This window comes from Thamnophis sirtalis, unplaced genomic scaffold (genome assembly GCF_051295495.1).
Source record: "Thamnophis sirtalis isolate CommonGarterSnake01/CBP01778 unplaced genomic scaffold, rThaSir2_p1.2 scaffold_10, whole genome shotgun sequence".
Classification (NCBI taxonomy): domain Eukaryota; kingdom Metazoa; phylum Chordata; class Lepidosauria; order Squamata; family Natricidae; genus Thamnophis; species Thamnophis sirtalis.
This window is the reverse complement of record NW_028261390.1, coordinates 10,609,960-10,629,790: the sequence shown is the minus strand read 5'-3', so window position 1 is coordinate 10,629,790 and position 19,831 is coordinate 10,609,960. Positions and strand designations below refer to the sequence as shown.

Here is a 19,831-nt window from a genome sequence, read left to right as displayed (position 1 = left end):
TTAATCTTCCGAGCTTTCAGATTCGTGCCGGAGCCCATTCTAAACTAACTTCTCTCTACCAGATATGTGGTTGACATATTCCGGTAGAGAGGAATCCCCCGAGGATGGGCCCCAGCATGAGTCCAAACTCAGAAGACTAAACCTCTGGCCCCGGTGACTGACTCAGATTGTACCCCACATTTCATAGCCATTTGTTTTGGGGTCCTTGGTGCTTCCTGAACTTGGTTATTTTCTCACTGTTTTTTTTCCCTGCACTGATGAAGTTATGTAGTAGGGTAACGAAATGTCTGCAAGAAAGCAACGGAGCTCAGAAAGCACCGGTTCAACCCTAGATCACACATATTTCTTTCTATTGTGTTTCGGAAGATGGACATTTGTATCATGTATACAATATTGGTCTGGAGAAGGCTAACTTAGTACAGTGCTCACTCTCTTAAGATGGATGAGGGCCAACCATTTCCTTCATATCCCAGCTCTTTACTGCCAATGATTTATGTGTCTGTAATCTCATTTTATTACATTGCACACACAATTTACAACAGGGAATTGTATTGGAGAAAGAATTTGGTCTTTTGTGATAATGATTGCCTGTGTTATCTGGATCTTGGCAAAGAAGGATAGGGGCTTCTGTAGAATAATAGTGGTGGAGCAGCAAATAGCTTTGCTGAAATAATATCTTTGTGTTTGAAAGCTTAGAAGTGCCATCGCCACTGTATATTTACCTATAGAAACATCATTTATTCATAATTTTGGATTCATCCCCCAAAAACATGCCCTCTTTTAAGCCTTTGTTTATTCTTTGTTTGGAATAAAATAAGCAAACAAACCAACTTTTAAGCCTTGGTTTAAAAGAAGGTTTGCTTGCTTGTTTTAGTCTTTTTTTTAAAAAAAATCACAAATCAACATTTAAAAGCAGGGCCAAATTCGTACTTTAAATAATATATGAGTTTTAAAGGTTTTTTGGAATTAAAATAATGCTTGTTGGAACATGTCTTATTTTTACAGTATTTAAGAGCATTTGAAGCATTTGATTTCTGGAAATTCTGGTATTCCTTACAATAGAAATCGATAGATTGTAAATATGCATTTTTGTACTGTAGACTATTGTCTACACTTTTTTTTCATTGCTTTTCTCTTGATGGAAATAAAACCTGAACTATAGTAGTCGCATTTTGAATCTTGATGCTGTTTGTGCAGTATATATTGTGATATTAACACAAAGATTCAGACATAGGGATAAAGGCATGAAATATTTGATGTCTAGTCATAACAACAATTAAGTATTCCCTTAATTGTAAGCATATGTGTAAATAAGTTATCTTTCACTGGTGTTATTTTTTAAAATGTCATAACACTATATATTTAAAGTATTTTCAGATTTCTCAATAGTTGGTATTCTAGGATGATGAAATTTAAGGAATCTGGGCTAAAATTGTTGCATAAGTATTTCTCCCCACCCCCCTCTTATTGTTTCCCCTTATTCACATCTTTCTACTTGAGCAACATTTTTGAAAACTTCCTACTGTATTATAGAGTGCTATATCAGTCCTAATAATGAAACTGTAATAGTATCTGCTTACATTACATGTACTTAAAAGTGATTTTTGTTATCTTTTCTAAATCCGAAACGATCCATGATCGCCTTAATGCACAAGGCCATGACCGCCTTAATGCACAAATCATCGTTAAGCATGAATTTTGCTTATCCTATTATCAGGGTTCCAAATAGCATCCAAAAGCAAATCAGAGTCCGAGGCAAAAGATTCCTCAAACTTCCAGTTTATTAAGAGAGCCATGTTGGCACATCTGGGAAAACCCAAATCTGAAAGCTTCCAGGTTTTCCCACCCAGATGAAAGTTCAAGATCCTGCCCCCACACCCACAAGTCCATCACATGGTCCAATCTTCCATTGCCATGTTGGCAGTTTCCATCCATCCAGTTCCGGCCAGGTGCAGAGACAAAGGATGACCTTGGCTTTCTAGAAAGAATGTTGTTATGGCTACATATCACCCAACTCCGTTTAATCCCCCTCCAATTTTCCCACAATAGGAAATGAATAGTAGAAAGTGTGGCAGGCCTGAAGTCCAAAAGAAAAGATGGCACCTATATGTCTTTGAAAGCTTCCTACATTTCATTCTGTTTTCGTTTGTTGAGTGTTTTGTCGTCTTCTCGATTTCCTCCTGAAAAATCCATTTCTCATGGTGACGCTGTAAAACTAACAAAGCTTCCGGCCTCCTGTTCTCTTTTCTAACTTCTCTCTGTCCCCTCTATGTCTTGTTTTGTCTGTAGTCGTGCTGAGCAGATTCCTCCTTGCCTGACAAATGAATCTTCTCTCCCCTCTCCTTGGGGCACACCAGCTTTGTCCAGGAAAAGGTACTGATCTTACCTTCCCCAAACTGACACCGTGTCTTTCTGTGTTCTTCAATCGTTGTTGTTGTTGTTTTTAAAACTTTCTCTGGAGTAAAGGCCCTCTTATTGAGTCCATAAAGCAGGGGTGTCAAACTCGATTTCATTGAGGACCACATCAGGGTTGTGTTTGACCTTGTGGGGGGGTCATGGTCAGGTGGGTGTGGCCATAGTGGGCGTGGTCAGCTTGCCATCACTCATGTCGAGGGCACCTGTGGTGGCCTGGGCAGGGCTGGTGGGATCCACTTTTGCTAGTAGTTTGTTCAGCCCCCCCCCCCGGCTCCATTTTCGGCTGTGACGGCCTCCTGCAGCCTTCTGCCAGCGGAAAGGGCCACCGCGCTCGGCCCTCCCGAGCTTCGTTTTTGCTGGCAGAGGCACCACGGCTCCTTCAACATTTCCAAGGTGGCCCTTTGTGCCAGATCTAATACCCCGCAGGCCGGATCCGGCCCACGGGCCTTGAGTTTGACACTCCTGCTATAAAGGAATCATTAACATATCATTAACTTCTGTAACTATGCTCCTTTTCCCCCCTGTTATATGTAATTAATCTGTCTGCACTTAATTGAAAGATTTATTAAAAGGGAGGGAGAGAGGCTGAACATTCAGATTATATTTGATTGGTTAGAAATTAAATTAAATCAGTGGATCAGGCAAGCTACTCCTAACTACAGGTAGTCTTTGACTTACTTGTTTACCAACGGATCAAAGTTACAACAGCTTTAGAAAAAATGACATATTACCTGTCCTTATTACGAGCCATCATAACACCTGTGTAATTGCCGTTTGGGGGGGTTAGCAACTGGTTTGCCTTTTAAATGGAGGCAGTATCTTGCAGTCCAGTGACTGTGATTTGTGATCTTCCCAGCTGTCTTCTGTCAAGCAGAAGTCGATTCGGGAAGCCAGATTCACTTAACAACCACCTGAGTCATGTACTGTAGGCTGCTTCTGCTGATAGCTGGCTGCCAGCAGTTCGAGTCTCACTGGCTCAAGGTTGACTCAGCCTTCCATCCTTCCAAGATGGGTAAAATGAGGACCAGATTGATGGGGGCAAGAGGCTGACTCTGTAAGACCAATTAGAGAGGCCTGTAAAGCACTGTGAAGTGATATATAAGTCTAAATGCTATTGCTATTATTTATGTAACAACTGTGGTAATATGGTCACAGAATCGGGCCTGATGATTCACTTAACAACGGTTTCACTTAGTGACTAAAATTCCAACCCCAATTGTGGCTGTAAGTCAAGGACAACCTGTAAGTTTAGTTTATTTCAGCGGACTTACACTACCTGCACCCAGGTCTGGTCCAGACTATGAAGATTATTGAGGTTTCCCTAAATCTTCTTACAGTTTAAAAAGAAATATTGCTGAAATTTCACGAGGTTTGGAAATCTTATGAAATGTCACCTATTGTTAATTCATTTTTCTTGCATCCCTTCCATCTGTTGCACAATGGTACCAGTGGCATGAAAAGATTGCAAGTGATACTTTAGAATTAGCTTTAAAATGTTTTTCTATAACAGAAAATGTTAAACTCCGCTGTCAATTTTGATTGTGCAATTTTGTACAGGTAATCCAAGATTGGCAAATTGTATTCAATGTTGTTGTTTTTTTGCAGTTGAACTGAAAGTTCATTCATTCCTTTGAGTGCAAAATACAGTTTCTTAACTCCCAATTCTGAAAAAAGATAAAACAAAAAGTAGAGAATGGGGCATAATGAAACTGATAAATTCTCTCTGACTTTGCATTATATGATCTTCTATACATTCTACTTTCCTTCTACTGATAGGTTCAGTCTGGAAAAATATGAGTCTTGAGGCCCTATTTATATGTCATGAGTGTTATCAGTACTTGGATCATGTTTAGAAAAATGAATGAACTCAAAATGCGCTAAAATAAGCCTTCCCCGAAAATATTGCAACACAGCAGCAACCGTGAGGTGACCACACTCGCCACCTCCTGCACCTCAAAAATAATAAGATCTCCCCGAAAATAAGGTCAAGTGCTTATTTTGGGGGCGGGATCAAATGAAAATAAGACCCTGTCTTAATAGTTGAATTATTGCATTATTTCCTACTTCCTGCACTCTTGTTCTGTCATATCAGCATTGAACCCCAAACTAGGTTTAAATTAGATCACCTGTTAAATAAAACCTGACATTAATTGGGATTGGGATTGGGTTTTTCTTCAGTTCAGACCTGGAGGGAGTCATAAATATTTGGGTGAAAAACATTGATTTTGATTTGATTTTGATTTTATTTGTCTTGTATGCCGCCCACTCCCGAAGGACTCCGGGCGGCTCACAATAGACAAGGGAAAGGGGAAAACTAGACAAAGACAACACTTTAAAAACAAAACCACAACATTCACAATTTCCATGGGGCTGGATATTTCACAGGCCCCCCGGCCAGCTGCAGCAGCCAGGACTTGCCGGCTTTGCGGAAGGCCGGGAGGGTAGTAAGGGTCCGGATCTCGACAGGGAGATCATTCCAGAGGGCTGGAGCTGCAACAGAGAAGGCTCTCCCCCGGGGGGTCGCCAGCCGACATTGGTTGGCAGAGGGAATCCGGAGGAGACCTAACCTGTGAGATCTAATCGGTCTGAGGGAGGTAATCGGCAGGAGGCGGTCCCTCAGGTACCCAGGTCCGATGCCATGTAGGGCTTTATAGGTAGCGACCAGCACTTTGAAGCGGATTCGGAGACTAATGGGTAGCCAGTGCAGCTCGCGGAGGATAGGTGTGACGTGGGTGTACCTGGGTGCATCCACAATCGCTCGCGCGGCTGCGTTCTGGACTAACTGGAGTCTTCGAACACTCTTCAAGGGCAGCCCCATGTAGAGCGCAAACCCATTGTGATTTAAATAGCAGATCCCTTAAATGAGTGTATCTTAAGCCAGTCTATAACCTTGTAAAACAGTAAATGATGCCCCTCTCAAATTTACAACTAAGACTTGAGCCTTCTAATGCTGGGATGAGGATAGGAAATTAAAAAATTTAACACTTTCAATAATTAAACTTTAATCTCTTTATCTCAGGACTCCTGAAACTTTGCAGGCTGCAACTGCCCATGTAGAAGTGCAAAGAGAAAATGAGGGGCAAGCTCTCGTGGGAGTTTTGACTTTCCCTGCACAGACAAAACTGGAGCTTTGTCCAAATGGGTGGCTGCTTTGTTTTATGATAGACAGACAGAGAGACAGAGAGGATTCTCAGTTGCTTAAAACCTTGATTACTCCCAATTCACAAACTTAGAGCCCCTGGGTGGCCAACTTCATGCAGCTCCATTTAGAAATATTCATTAATATGGAACTTCCACTTTATTTCTATTCTGCCTTTGTTGTTGTTATAAAATCACACAGCTGGTTTTCATGCAGTCTTCTGAATTCTACCATGGTGCATTAACCACTACCATGTTTTCCCCCAAAATAAGGCAGGATCTTTTGACCCCCCGAAATAAGCGCTTGGCCTTATTTTCGGGGAGGTCTTATTATTTTTGAGGTGCAGGAGGCCCCTTAACCTCTGCTCGTAGCCAGCAGATCAGCTGATCCAGAGAGGGCCGGAAGTTCTGTCTCTGTAGCATTGCTGGGCCTGCTGCTCTTTTCGCGGCCACCACTAAGAGAAGGGGGTGGTACCTAGAGTTTGTGGGAGTGGCCTCTGCGAGGCCGTTCCGCGTAGATGGCAGGTGCATGTGGGGTGCGTAGGGCATGTCCCGTCCACCAGGAAATGGTGGGGACCAGCTGCACATGCATTTAAATATTTTAGTGGAGGGCTTATTTTTGGGGGGTGCCTTATTTTAGCACATGCACTCAAAAGCCCGTTTGGGGTTATTATCCGGGGAGGTCTTATTTTTGGGGAAACAGGGTAGACCAGTGGTTCCCAAACTTGGCAACTTTAAGACTTTTGGACTTCAACTCCCAGAGTTCTCCAGCCAGAAGAGCTAGCTGGAGAATTCTGGGAGTTGAAGTCCACAAGTCTTAAAGTTGCCAAGTTTGGGAACCACTGGGGTAGACCAAGCCAGAAAGATTTTCAACAAATCCTTAATGAGTTATTTAAATAAATAAAAAAATAAATAAAAGTCTTCAGATGTCACCTGTTGCTTTTAAAAAGTGAGTTAAAGAAATAGAGATAGTATTGTTTTGACCATTGAGTGTACAGAAACATCCTTAATGAAACGTGTTATTTATCATTTTATTTGTTAAATTTATTTGCAGTCTAGGTAGCTTACGATAAAAAAAGAGGGGGAGATGAAAGGAGAACATAAACAGAAACAGAACTAAAATAACAGAACCCACAAAACAAACAATGAAAAAGGAATAGAACTTGAAAATACCGCCAATACTGTATGATAACCAACTAGACCTTGGAGGGCGGGAAGACAGAGTCTGCCATCAATCCAGCAGCCATCTGCAATAGAGAATCCGGTTTTTCATAAATATTTCTATATGTGTTGGCAACCTACTGGCTTGTATTAATTAGTACTATTTTCAGTGCATTAAACTCAACATGTGACCAAACAGGACAAAAGACCTGACCATAGAAATGATAGAAACTCAGAAAATACGCTTGCTTTTAACCTAATAGCTGAAAGAGTAGATGCAGTGATAGAACAGGTGGGTTCCGACCAGTTCGTCTGAGTAGGTAGTAATTCAACCTGCCACGCTCCCGAACCGGTTCTATCGTCGGCGCCATAGGCACTGCCATCTTGCTTTTTGCATGCGCAGAAGCATTTTTTTACTACTGTGCATGCACGCATAGCATGCATCAAGCGTGTACGCACCCGAAACGCAGCCCTGAGCAAAATGGCAGTAGCAGAAGCCAGAACCCACCCCTGAGTGATAGTCAATACTTACTGCTACTTGCCAGTAAGAGGACACGAGTAATCTGTTGGCTAGATTTTTCTTCACCTACTTATTCCAGTCTAACCAGTGATGGGTTGCAGGCAGTACGCCCCAACCCTGGCCGGAGCACCGGATACCATTCCGGTATGGTGCTCCAGTGGGCCCAGCCTCCCACCCAAGCTCCTTATGTGTCTTTTAAGGCTTCCGCACATGCAAATGGAGCATACAGCGCCTGCGCGGTGCTCTGCGGAGCAGCTGAAGCATTGCGGAGGCGCTAAGACGCATGCGCACGCTGTGCACGTCCATGTGGACGCTGCCGGGCCTGTTCTAACCGTACCAGTTGGAACAGGATCCGGAACCCATCACTGAGTCTATCTCAAGGGAATAACAAGCAGGTTATTGTCAGAGGGTAAGCATTCCCGTCACCATTGGCTTCAAGTGAGCCAGTAGTTGATAGTGAAATGGTGGGATAAGATTCCTCAGTCTTCCTTAAGTGCAAAATCCCACAGAGGAAGTTTGCATGTAGATGTGAATAATACAATGTCACTGTGTCATTCACCCTAGAAAGACCCACGTTCTTGAGGATGCTAGTTGTTGGACAAGGAATGCACTGCCAGTCAACCATAGACCTTTGATCTTAAACGTAAGATGTACATTGCCCTTAATCAGCAGGACATGGATACACACCACAGAGCAAACTGATTGTGTTATACTCATCCAGAACATTGAACAGCCCCCAGGCCTATTTGCTTCCTCTTATCTCTGGCCATTTATGCATATTTTTCCCTAATTGGTATTTAAGAGCCTTGGTGGCGCAGTGGTTAGAATGCAGAACTGCAGACTATTTCTGCTGACTGCCAGAAGTTTGGCAGTTTGGTTTTCACCAGTTCAAGGTTGACGCCATCCTTCCGAGGTCGGTAAAATGAGGACCCAGATTGTTGGGGGCAATGTGCTAACTCTGTAAATCACTTAGAGAGGGCTGTAAAGCACTGTGAAGTGGTATATAAGTCTATTTTTGTTTTTTCCTTCTTTCTTTCTTTCTTTCTTTCTTTCTTTCTTTCTTTCTTTCTTTCTTTCTTTCTTTCTTTCTTAACCATACTTTTGCTAGAAAGTATGAGCCGAGGTGGCGCAGTGGTTAAATGCAGCACTGCAGGCTACTTCAGCTGACTGCAGTTCTGCAGTTCAGCTGTTCAAATCTCACCGGCTCAGGGTTGACTCAGCCTTCCATCCTTCCGAGGTGGGTAAAATGAGGACCCAGATTGTTGTTGGGGGCAATATGCTGACTCTGTAAACCCCTTAGAGAGGGCTGAAAGCCCTATGAAGCGGTATATAAGTCTAACTGCTATTGCTATTGCTATTGCTATTGCTAGAATGAAAGTTTTGCATTCCGGTTTGGCTTTGCGATTCAAGTAGCTATTTCCAGCTCTCCTCAATATTTCATATATGATGACTTATTTAATATATGCTGACTACGTTGCTGATAGAAGCCAAATGGAAGCAGTACGGTCCTGCAAACTTTTAGGATGATGCCAAGTGCGCAGAGATAAGAATCAGTTTGAGGTTATATATGATGCCATCACATTGGGCTCCGTTATTAAAGACTGTACGGGGAAGTGGTTATTTACAGAGCAAATGTTTTTTTTTGGGGGGGGGGGGGCTGGGTGCTAATTCAGACAAATTATGGTAACAAAAAATGACACCTCCACACACACACACACAAAAGCACATAACCAAGTTAGGTCAGTGGTGGGCAGATGCTTTGTTTTTAAAATTGAGATGTACACTACCTTTTGTAGCTACAATTCTGTTTTCCCACGTTTTCACTTAAAATTGCCACGAATTGTTTTTAGTTATCAATCCGCCTCATTGTAGGCTTTCCGATGACCCTGTGTTGCTGAGCCCTAAATGAAAAAGTGATAGGACTGGTTTTCGTTCGTTTGTTTATTTGCACAAGATTCTGTGACAGCTGCTATCTAGATTAGACACGATGAAGCTCCCTGTACAATAATGCCATCTAGTATAATATGATCATACCCTGTAGAAAGAGGTGTGTAAGTTACATACCTCTTCACGTTATAGGTAGTCCTTGACATGCGACCACAGCTGAGCCCAGAATTTCCATTGCTAAGCAAGGCAGTTGTTAAGTGAAATTTTGCCCCACTTTGCAAACTTTTTTGGACACAGTTATTAAGCGAATCACTGCAGTTGTTAAGTCAGTCATGTGATAGTTAAGTGAGTCAGGCTTCCCCCCCCCGTTGACTTTGTTGAAATCCATCCAGGAAAGTTGCAAATGGTAGTCACATGACCCTGGGACCATGTATTATATGCAAATGAATTACTTTTGAGGACTTAAAGATCCTTTACCAATTAAAATAGATGCTTCTAGGATCAAATTAACACGATGAATTTTATATATAGTTTCATATTCTGAAACAAAATGTACAAAGCTGCTTGATTATATATACCATCAAGTATGTGGCAACTCTTAGCAACTACATAGATAGATTTTCTCTGTGATTATCTGCCCCTAAGTTGGTCCTACAGCTCTTTAAACTATGAAGAGCTCATTAGCATCAGTGGCCATCTCTTCTTCCCACCATTCCGATTATTAGAGCCTTCTCCAGACAACTAGGCCTGCACATCCTAAGTTAATTTTAGCCTCGTTGTTTGTGCTTTGAGTGAGAATTCTGGGTTCATTGTTCATTGATCCATTTGTTCCTTTTCTTGAATATCCATGATATTTTCCACCCCCCAATTATTTTATTAAGAACTAGCCAATAACCCGGCGTTGCCCAGGTATTTATTTATAAGGGGAAAATGTCCAGACCAAACGTAACTTCTAATGTTGGATTTTCCCCCTTACCAGAGGGAGCCCCCTTGTGGAGTACTGTGAAGCTGTTACCATGGCAACTCCACAGTGCTGTACAGTAGAAGCCATTTGAAGGCACAACAGACTGTTTCTTAACAGAACACAGACACACACACACGAGAGGTGTTAGGGGTGTGTTACCCCCACAGTATTTTTTTCCAGAGGGTAAGTCATCTGTGTTCCAAGTTTGGTTGAAATTGCTCGTGACGTTCCGGAGTTATGCTGGAACATACACACATACACATATAAGTGAAGGGAATATAAGTCAATACAATGTACAAAAAAACCCCCTACATGCCGGTTATCGCCTGAATTTTGATCACAGGATCACGGGGATTGTTGCAACGGTTGTAAGTGTGAAAAACTGTCATAAGTCACTTTTTTCAGTGTTGTTGTAACATTAAATGGTCCCTAAACAAATGGTTGTAAGTCGAGGACTACCTGTATATGTGTTTTGTTCAGAATATACTGCAGAGTATGGGAATGATATGCAAGATTCCTTTTCAATCCAGATTGACGAAAGACAAAATTCTTCCTGTTCCAAAAGGCCACTGGACTTCCTTTTTCTTTTTTCTCTGAAAACACTTTGCTTCTAATCCAAGAAGCTTCTTTAGTTCTGAATTTCTTGGATGAGAAGTGAAACATTTTAAGTCCAGTTGCCTTTTGGAAAACATTTTGGGAGAACCATGACCTGGATGATTTTGAGATGAGAAGTTGTCTTGTTATCAGACAGTATATAGCTCATCTGGATTATTTGACATATAATTATTAGTGCAAAAATATCTTCTGGAAAAAATGTGATGCTTGTAAAAATAAGAGAAAGAGCAAGTTAGTATGGAAAAGAAAAAAATAAGGTATTTGTAATATTGTATTTGCTATTAATTGCCTATTAAGAGATGAAGTGTATGATTATTTGAACCTGAAATATTCAGTACTTAATTCAACTCTTTGGATAAGAGTGTAATGCTGTCATTTTTCCTTCCCGCCTTTAGACATGCATATCATTCAGTGTCAGCAGCATCTTCAGTGTTTCCTTCCAAAAATGCCACTGATGCAAAGTTACACAAAGGAACGATACTATTGCAAAATCTGGATGCCGTTATTATCCATCCGGGAGCTATGCTGGCTATGCTGGATCTTGTGGTCTCTGTTGGGTCAACCACACAGCCAGAAGTGAGAGTCTTATATTGCTTCATTGTATATCATTCTAATCTATATATATATATATAAGCGAAATACCACTCACGCATCATCACAAAATCTCCAGAACTGTAAAGCCTATAAACCTGAAATTTGACATGTATGTTCCTCTTGGCTTCTAGGTACTCGCTAAGAAAGGATTTTTCGAAATAACCATCAAATCATTAGTATTTCTTTTACAATATATATGTACGTATGTATGTATTTATGTATGTATGTATATATAGATATAGATATAGATACAGATAGACAGACAGACAGACAGACAGATAGATAAATTAACACACACTGATGCTAAGGAGTTAGATGTTCTACTCCCCCTCCCCACTTGAAAAGAATTCTGTTTCAACTGCCACTTGGGTGTTGGCGTGGCCAGTACATGACTCATCCGGCCTGTGGGCTGGGAGTTTAGACAATGGGGCCAGCCTGAGGGAGAGAAGGGGATAAGATAGGAGAGGCCTCTGGTGCAAGCCTGAGGTAGAGAAGGGGTTAGGAGAGGATCAATGGGGCCAGTCTGAGGGAGAAAAGGGGATAAGATAGGAGAGGCTTCTGTGGGACAAGCCTGAGGGAGAGAAGGGGGGAGGATCAGTGGGGCAAGCCTGAGGGAGAGAAGAGGACAGGAGAGGCCGATCGTAACTATTGATTAATTTTCAAGCTGTAAGTGTCGATTTATCAAGCCCAATCACATAGTTTAGTAGCGGAGCACAGGTATCCAGCTAGTAATTTCTATAAACCAGGGTTTCTCAACCTTGATGATTTTCAGATGTGTGGACTCCAACTCCCTAGAATTCCCCAGCCAGCATGATGTGAATTGAAGTCCACACATGTTAAAGTGGCCAAGGTTGAGAAAAAGTATTATAAACATAGTGAATTTAAATCTTAGGACATATCTACTGTCTGGAATCTGATAACACTACTAGTTCAGTTTATTGAAAAAATGTTTGTATTTTGCTTGGCACCTGGAACAACATGTTTACACAATGGCAGGAAGCTCAGAGGGGAAAAAAATAATTATCCTATTGTTTCCCCAAAAATATCTCCTTCCAGGTGTTGTCCTATGTATTTTCAGTATGCGTTAGGAATATGAGTTTACCTGTGTTACTCGGAGCCAATGTCATGGCTGGTAAGCGGCATAAAATTCCCATTTCTGATCTACATCTATTGTTCGAGTAAGAATGTACACTTTAGAACAGGAGTGTCAAACTCAGTTTCATTGAGGGCCACATCAGGGTTGTGTTTGACCTCAGGGGCCTGGAGTGGGTGTGGCCAGGGTGGGCGTGGCCAGGATAGGCATGGCCAGCTTGACGTCACTCATGTCAGGGACACCTGTGGGGGCCAAGTGCTAAGGCAGGACTTTCCTCAGACCCTCCCTCACTCTCATAATAACCTTCCTTCCTTCCTTCCTTCCTTCCTTCCTTCCTTCCTTCCTTCCTTCCTTCCTTCCTTCCTTCCTTCCTTCGTTTTCTTTGTTTTCCTTCCATCTTCATTCTCCTTTCATCTTCCTTCCCTTCTTTCCTTATTTTTCCTTCCTTGCTCTCTTCACATCTTCCCTTCTTTTTCTTTGTCTTTCCTCTTTCCCTTTCTCCTTCCTTGTCCCTTCTTAGATGCTCAAATGCAAAAGGGGAAACATTTCTCCTTTGGTTTGGTTTTGAGTTTGTTTTGATAGCCCTCTGCCAGCGAAAATGGAGCTTGGGGACATACACGCATCACCACCCCACCCCCGGAACTCCATTTTCGCTGGCAGAGGGTTGTAGAAGGATGTCACGACCAAAAATGGAGCCCAGGAGGGTAGCACACGGGCCTCTCAAGCTCTATTTTAGCTGGCAGAGATATTGCAGGCCAGTCCTTTGCTTTTTCCAGGGTGTCCCTCCTGGCCAGATCTAAGCACCCCATGGGCCGGATCCGGCCTCCGGGCCTTGGGTTCGACACCTCTGGTTTAGAATAATATGCAGGTAGGTATTCAAATACAGTGTTTTTGCTTTTCTGTGTTTGTAGCATGCCCTGGATCTCCAGCTTGCAGTGGCCAACATCTTGCAATCTCTTGTACACACCGAAAGGAATCAACAAGTTATGTGTGAAGGCGGGCTCCATGCTCGGCTTCTGCAGAAATGCAGCGCTGCTCTTACGGATGAGGACCACTCTTTGCATCCCCCTCTCCAAAGGATGTTTGAAAGGTTGGCTTCTCAGGCGTTAGAACCAATGGTGCTGCGGTAAGTGAGAAAGTTTGGCTCAATTCAGATCATTATTGAGAAAGAGTGCAGAGAAGAGCAGAGAATGTGATTAGGGGACTGGAGGATAAAGCATATAAAGAACAGTTGCTGGAATTTGGGTATGTCTTGTTTAATTGGGTATGTCTAATTTGATGAGAAGAAGGACTAGGGGTGATATGATAGCAGTGTTCCAATATTTGTGGGGCTGCCACAAAGAAGAGGGAGTCAAGCTATTCTCCAAAGCACCTGAGGGCAGGACAAGAAGCAATGGGTGGAAACTAATCAAGGAGAGAAGCAACTTAGAAATAAGCAGAAATGTCCTGACAGTAAGAATATAATCAGTGGAACAACTTGCCTCCAGAAGTTGTGAATTTTCCAACACTGGAAGTTTTAAAGAAGAGATTGCATAACCATTTGTCTGAAATAGTATAAGGTTTCCTGCCTAAGCAGGGGGTTGGACTAGAAGACCTCCAAGGTCCCTTCCAACTCTGTTATTCTAAATATTCTAAACTGGCTTCTCTCCACTTCTCCAGTTGGTGTAGTTCCTAAAACTACACAATAATGTCAAGCAGTCACATGGATGCTAACGAAATACAGCTAGTCCTCAATCTATGACTGCAATTGAGCCCCAAACCTCTGTTGCTAAGCAAGACGGTTGTTAGGTGAATTTCCCCCCCATTTTACGACCCTTCTTGTCTCAGTTGTTAAGTGAATCACTGCAGTTGTTCAGTTAGTAGCACAGTTGTTAAGTGAATCTGGTTTCCCCATTGACTTTGCTTGTTGGAAGGTAGCCAAAGATGATCACATGACCCTGGGACTCTGCAACTATCCTAAATATGAGCCAGTTGCCAAGCACCCAAATTTTGATCATGTGACCATGCAAATGCTGCCATGGTCGTACTAGTGGTGGGTTCCTACTGGTTTGTACCAGTACGGGCGAACCGGTAGTGATTTGATGGCCTGAGTGGCTAGAACCGGCAGCAACCCAGGCCTGCCATGCTTCCGAACTGGTTCTCCGAGTGGCGCTGTAAGTGCCACCATCTTGTTTTTGTGTTCTGTGCATGCGCAGAACAATTGTAATTGCACTGCACATGCACGTGCAGCACACATCAAGCGTGTGCGCACACACACGAGCAAACCTGCAGTAGTGCCTGCCGGAACGCACCCCTAGGTCGTACGTGTGAAAAATGGTCAAGTCCCTTTTTTCAGAGCACTAAATGAATGGTAGCAAGTATATGTAAATGATTGCAACTTTTCTATTTTGATTACATGATTTGCATTCTATTTGACGGCAAAATAGTACGCTATAAATTTTGTAAATAAGTAAAATAACAGTAGAAGGACAATTTTAACTGATGCCGTTACATACAGTACAGACTTGACATTTTTAATCTCTTTTACCTTGTTTTTTTTTTAAAAAAAAATTCATCAAAGAGTTCAAGTGAAAGCCTTTAGATTAAGGGATTAAAGATTAAAAGACATACAGAATAATCTGAAGCTTCTCTTATTTTCCTCTCCATTATTCTTCTAGGGAATTTTTACGTTTGGGAAATCCTCTAAATTGTGGCGCCTGGGATAAAAAACAATTGAAACGGTATCGTGTACATAAACCAAGCTCACTCAGTTATGAGCCGGAGATGAGAAGTAAGTGTCACGTACTAAAAATGCATCAGGGGTTCTTCTGGCACTACTTAAAATCTAGTAATTCCTCGAGCAAAATCTAGAATGCTAATGAGATTTGCTTGTGTTATTATAGCGGCCTTTTGGATTAGCAATAGAAAAAGCTGATTGAATACAAGACTAAAAATCTAAGGTCTAAGTATTCACTTTTGATAACAACTCCATAATTTAAGATCTGCAACCATCTTCAAAATCTGATTTCAAATCAAAAATAGAATAAAGCCCTGATAATAATAGTATATCCGATAATTATAACTTCTGTTATTGTAGATAATAATAGAAGAGTCACATACCTTGATTTGTGATTAAAAGACTGACTGTACTACAGCTATATTTAGTCCAGTGTCGTTAATAGCTGAGGTTTACTTAATAATTTCTATTTCAGTACAAGGCTGAGTAGAAAAAGATTTCTGTTAGCGGGAAGATGGCTAAACTGGATTTAGGTAGACTTTGTTGTGGAAATTAAAATACATTTGGATGCTACTAACCAGAGATGGGTTCCTACCGGTTTGGACCAGTTCAGCCGAGTAGATAGTAACTCGGCTGGCCATGCTCCCAAACCGGTTCTATCGGCGGCATCATAGACGCCACCATCTTGATTTTTTGCTTCAGCGCATGCGCAGAAGCATTTTTACCTACTGCACATAGGTGAGTACCATGTATCAAGCGTACGTGCGTGCCCAAAACACATCCCTGAGCAAACCGGCAGTAGAAGAAGCCGAAACCCACCCCTGCTACTACCGTGTTTCCCCAAAAATAAGACCTCCCCGGATAATAAGCTCAGTCGGGCTTTTAAGTGCATGCGTTAAAATAAGCGCCCCCTGAAAATAAGTCCCTCTCCTGAAAATAAGAGCCCTCCCTGAAAATATTTAAAGGCATGCACAGCCAGTCCCAGCCATTTCCTCTGGTTAGGGTTAGGAAGACAGAGCTGGAAATCAGGTAAGATGGCAAGAGGAGCCCCATCTTGTTCCACGCACCCCTAAATTATAAGACCTCCCCAAAAATAAGGCCAAGCACTTATTTTGGGGTTTGAGGTCTTATTTTCAGAGAAACACTGTATGTGTCATTAAGATATGCAATGATTGATGGGTTGATTATAGGCCATCGACGTTATTACTTAATGACCACATAGATAGATTTTCAGTGTGAGAATTAACTAGAAGAAAAAGAATATCTTAACATTTAATTCACAACCCAATAAAACTGACATAAGGAGGATTTGAGTCTGCTTCAGTGAATGGTTTCATTGGAATTTCACGAGTTAAAATTTGAAAGATTTTCAATTACGTAAATTGCTTTTTTGGGTTGTTTTTTTTTTGGTCTATTATGTATAGCCTTAACTTTTATAACTTCCATTAGCGTTTCGAGGACTGATTTTTATAATCAGTCTAATCATTTTTAGAACCATCTAGTCCAGTGTTTCTCAACCTTTAATGACTTTAAGCCCTGGCGACTTTAACAGGACTTAAAAGTCGCCAAGGTTGAGAAACACTGATCTAGTCCATTGCTGGTTGCTCATCCGTGTGGAACATGTGAATCACATTTTACAAATACGTGGGACGTAACATCAAGCAACAAGCCTATTTTCCCTCCCCGCCTTTCTCCGTTAACTCAACCTCTTCCTTTTTTTCACGCTTGCCGTTAGCACAGCTATTCTTATTTTACACCTCTTTTCCTTACTTTCTACTATAGATAGCATGGTTACATCAATGGAAGGTCTTGGTACTGACTGTGTGTTCAGCTTACACGAAGACAGCCACTACAGGATTAGCAAGAGCCTTTTGAAGCCAGCTGAAGGAAGCACCGTGCCTCTTACCAGAGTAAAGTGTTTGGTTTCTATGACAACGCCACATGATATTAGGCTTCACGGATCATCCGTTACGCCTGCCTTTATTGAATTTGACACTTCCCTTGAAGGGTTCGGGTAAGGTCTTTCAAAATCTTTTGTCTTAATTCATTGTTCTTCATGGAGGTTTAAGGGGACGGTTTTGGTTTTACAACCATATAGAACAGTGTTTCTCAACCTTGGCAACTTGAAGATGTCTGGACTTCAACTCCCAGAATTCCCCAGCCAGCATTCGCTGGCTGGGGAATTCTGGGAGTTGAAGTCCGGACATCTTCAAGTTGCCAAGGTTGAGAAACACTGATATAGAATGTGACACGGAAGGCTGCTTTGGATGTTACGCATTCTTCTGGAACAAAGTTGAAGACCACCTTAAAAAGCATTACTTTTTATGTGCTGCAACATTTCCTCCCCCCACCCCCTTTAAAAGTGGCCCTTGTATCCACTTGTCTTAAGTCTGGAAAGACACCTGTCATTCACAGAAATGACTGAAAAAATATGGCTTGGAGCTTAACACCTCAAAAACCAAGAAAAAACCTGGGGAAAATTATCGGAAGAATAAAATTGACAGGGAGGAAAAAGATTTGGGAAGAAAAAATATAGAAATTAGAAAAACAAGAAAAAGAAAAAAAAACCTAGATGAATGGGTGAAAGGAAGAGAACATAAAAGAAGTGAAGTTTCGGAGAGACTAAGAGACAATGGTTAGGAAAGGAGGAAAGAAGGAAAAGGATTTACAGGTAGAACAAAATGAAATATGTTAATATTGTTAATGACACATAGTTAATATGATGTGAGGGAAATCGATTAATACTATCAATTGTGGATAATTAACTAAGTGAAGTGTTTGTTATACAAAATTAAATCTGAGGATATATGTTATCTATAGTAAAATAGAATATGAAAAAGATGGAAATGGAATGTTAAATTTGATTAACGTGGAGAGGCAAATAATGATATTGTTTATTAAGAAGGAATTAAATCTAAGATGGAAAATATGGAAAGAAAATTATGTGGCTGAAATTGAAAATGGAAATATGTTGTAAAATGAATTAGGCCTATGAGAAGATTTTAAGGGGGAAAACATGGACAACACTGTGTTTATAAAAGAAGTTAAATATATAACAAAAAAAAACTTTAAAAAAGATTGAAGGCAAATGAGGTCCAGGCAGAAGAAGAAGATCGTGGCTTCAAAATCTAACGGACTGGTTTGGACAAAAGTCCGCAGCACTTTTTCATGCAGCTGTTGACAAAAATAGGATTGCCAGCATGATCATGCCAACACGTCCAATGACGAATGTGGCACAAGAAGAGCACAGAAAGCTCTAGATAATTCATTATGTGGTTTACAGGTTGCTTGGATTTAATTTTACATGTGTTAACAGCGGCTAGAATTGTGTTTGCACAACAGTGTAAAAAGGAAGAGATCCCTACAGAGGAAAATGTAATAAAAAAATATTACAATGTGCAGAAATGGATAGGTTAACACTTAAAATTAAGGAGAAGGAAGAAACGGAATATTTTTAAACATGGGATTTGTAGCAAAAACAGAAGTTAGAAATTTAAAAGCATAAGAGAATGATTAATTACATAGCGAAGGTTCACTAAAATGGATAAGCAAATACTATTATTATGTGATCATTATTAATGTTTTGAATATTATTATCATTATGATTACTAAAATTAATTGTACCCAGAAATTGCTTGGATTTTTGATGTACTGTGCCATAAAGAAATTTAGATTGTGAAAGCATAATGTGAGTTTATAACGTTCTGTATTTCACTTGCTAAAATATTGAATTATCTCCTTAAAATATCCTTATTCCTGTCTTTAGAAGAAGGAAAAAAACCCGAGGGAGATAGGATGTAATTCTCATTCAGTGATTACACATCAAAATTGCGAAGTAGATCCACAATGTGTCATTTTGCCATCTTCCCTCCAACACACACACACACACACAAATACACTCTTTGATTTTGAATGACGTAGCTGCTATGTGATTGATGTTTCCCACGGTTTGTTAATCATGGGTCTTATTCAAAGAACATGAGCAAGTACTTCATTTTCCGGAATGGAGACAAATGTACCATCAAACAGACAGGTGGGAAAGCAAATGGCAAACGTCTCCTGACATTTTGGAAATATTTATGGGAGGCGGGAAAACATATTTTGGGTCCAATAAATGGAACAGTGATGCAAAACAATGAGGGAACATCATGCATGTGGGTGCAACTGAGAGGAAGGGCGTTATTTATCAATTTTGAAGCATGACAGTTTTATTTTAGGCTTACGGGAAAATTTCTACTGCTTCTCCCCCCCCCCTCAAAATTCAAGAAAACCATGCCGCCAATTTTGAGTGATTATGATGGAGATGGTCCTCTGGGCCAAGGGTCTCCAACCTTGGCAACTTTAAGCCTGGCGGACTTCAACTCCCAGAATTCCCCAGCAAGCTGACTGGGGAATTCTGGGAGTTGAAGTCCGCCAGGCTTAAAGTTGCCAAGGTTGGAGACCCCTGCTCTGGGCCATAGAAAAGGGATCTTTTAGCTTGTCTGCAACCTGGAAAGAGCAAGTTTTCCATCACTGCTCTTACAATGACAGCTAGGAAAGTCACAGTATGATATTTATTCCTATTCCTTGCCATATTCGTCTTTCAGAGAGCGCTTCTACGATTATTAATTTTTACTTACCGTGTTTCCCCGAAAATAAGACAGGGTCTTGTTTTCTTTTGACCTCCGAAATAAGTGTTTGGTCTTATTTTTGGGAAGGTCTTATTATATTTGAGGTGCAGGAGGCAGT

At 41.2% G+C, this 19,831-nt stretch overlaps 1 protein-coding gene across 6 annotated transcripts in view; it reads left to right on the top strand.

Moving 5' to 3' along the window:
* WDFY3 (WD repeat and FYVE domain containing 3) overlaps nucleotides 1-19,831 on the top strand; it is a 207,084-nt gene that overhangs the window by 91,618 nt on the left and 95,635 nt on the right. For 5 of the 6 annotated variants that reach the window (XM_087724056.1, XM_087724054.1, XM_087724053.1 and 2 more), the window contains exons 13-17: nucleotides 2,290-2,373; nucleotides 11,096-11,276; nucleotides 13,299-13,513; nucleotides 15,045-15,157; nucleotides 16,886-17,117. In XM_087724056.1, coding sequence (XP_087580182.1) covers nucleotides 2,290-2,373; nucleotides 11,096-11,276; nucleotides 13,299-13,513; nucleotides 15,045-15,157; nucleotides 16,886-17,117 — 825 coding nt within the window. The remainder of the gene's footprint in view (nucleotides 1-2,289; nucleotides 2,374-11,095; nucleotides 11,277-13,298; nucleotides 13,514-15,044; nucleotides 15,158-16,885; nucleotides 17,118-19,831) is intronic. The other variant, XM_087724055.1, reaches the window with a different exon arrangement.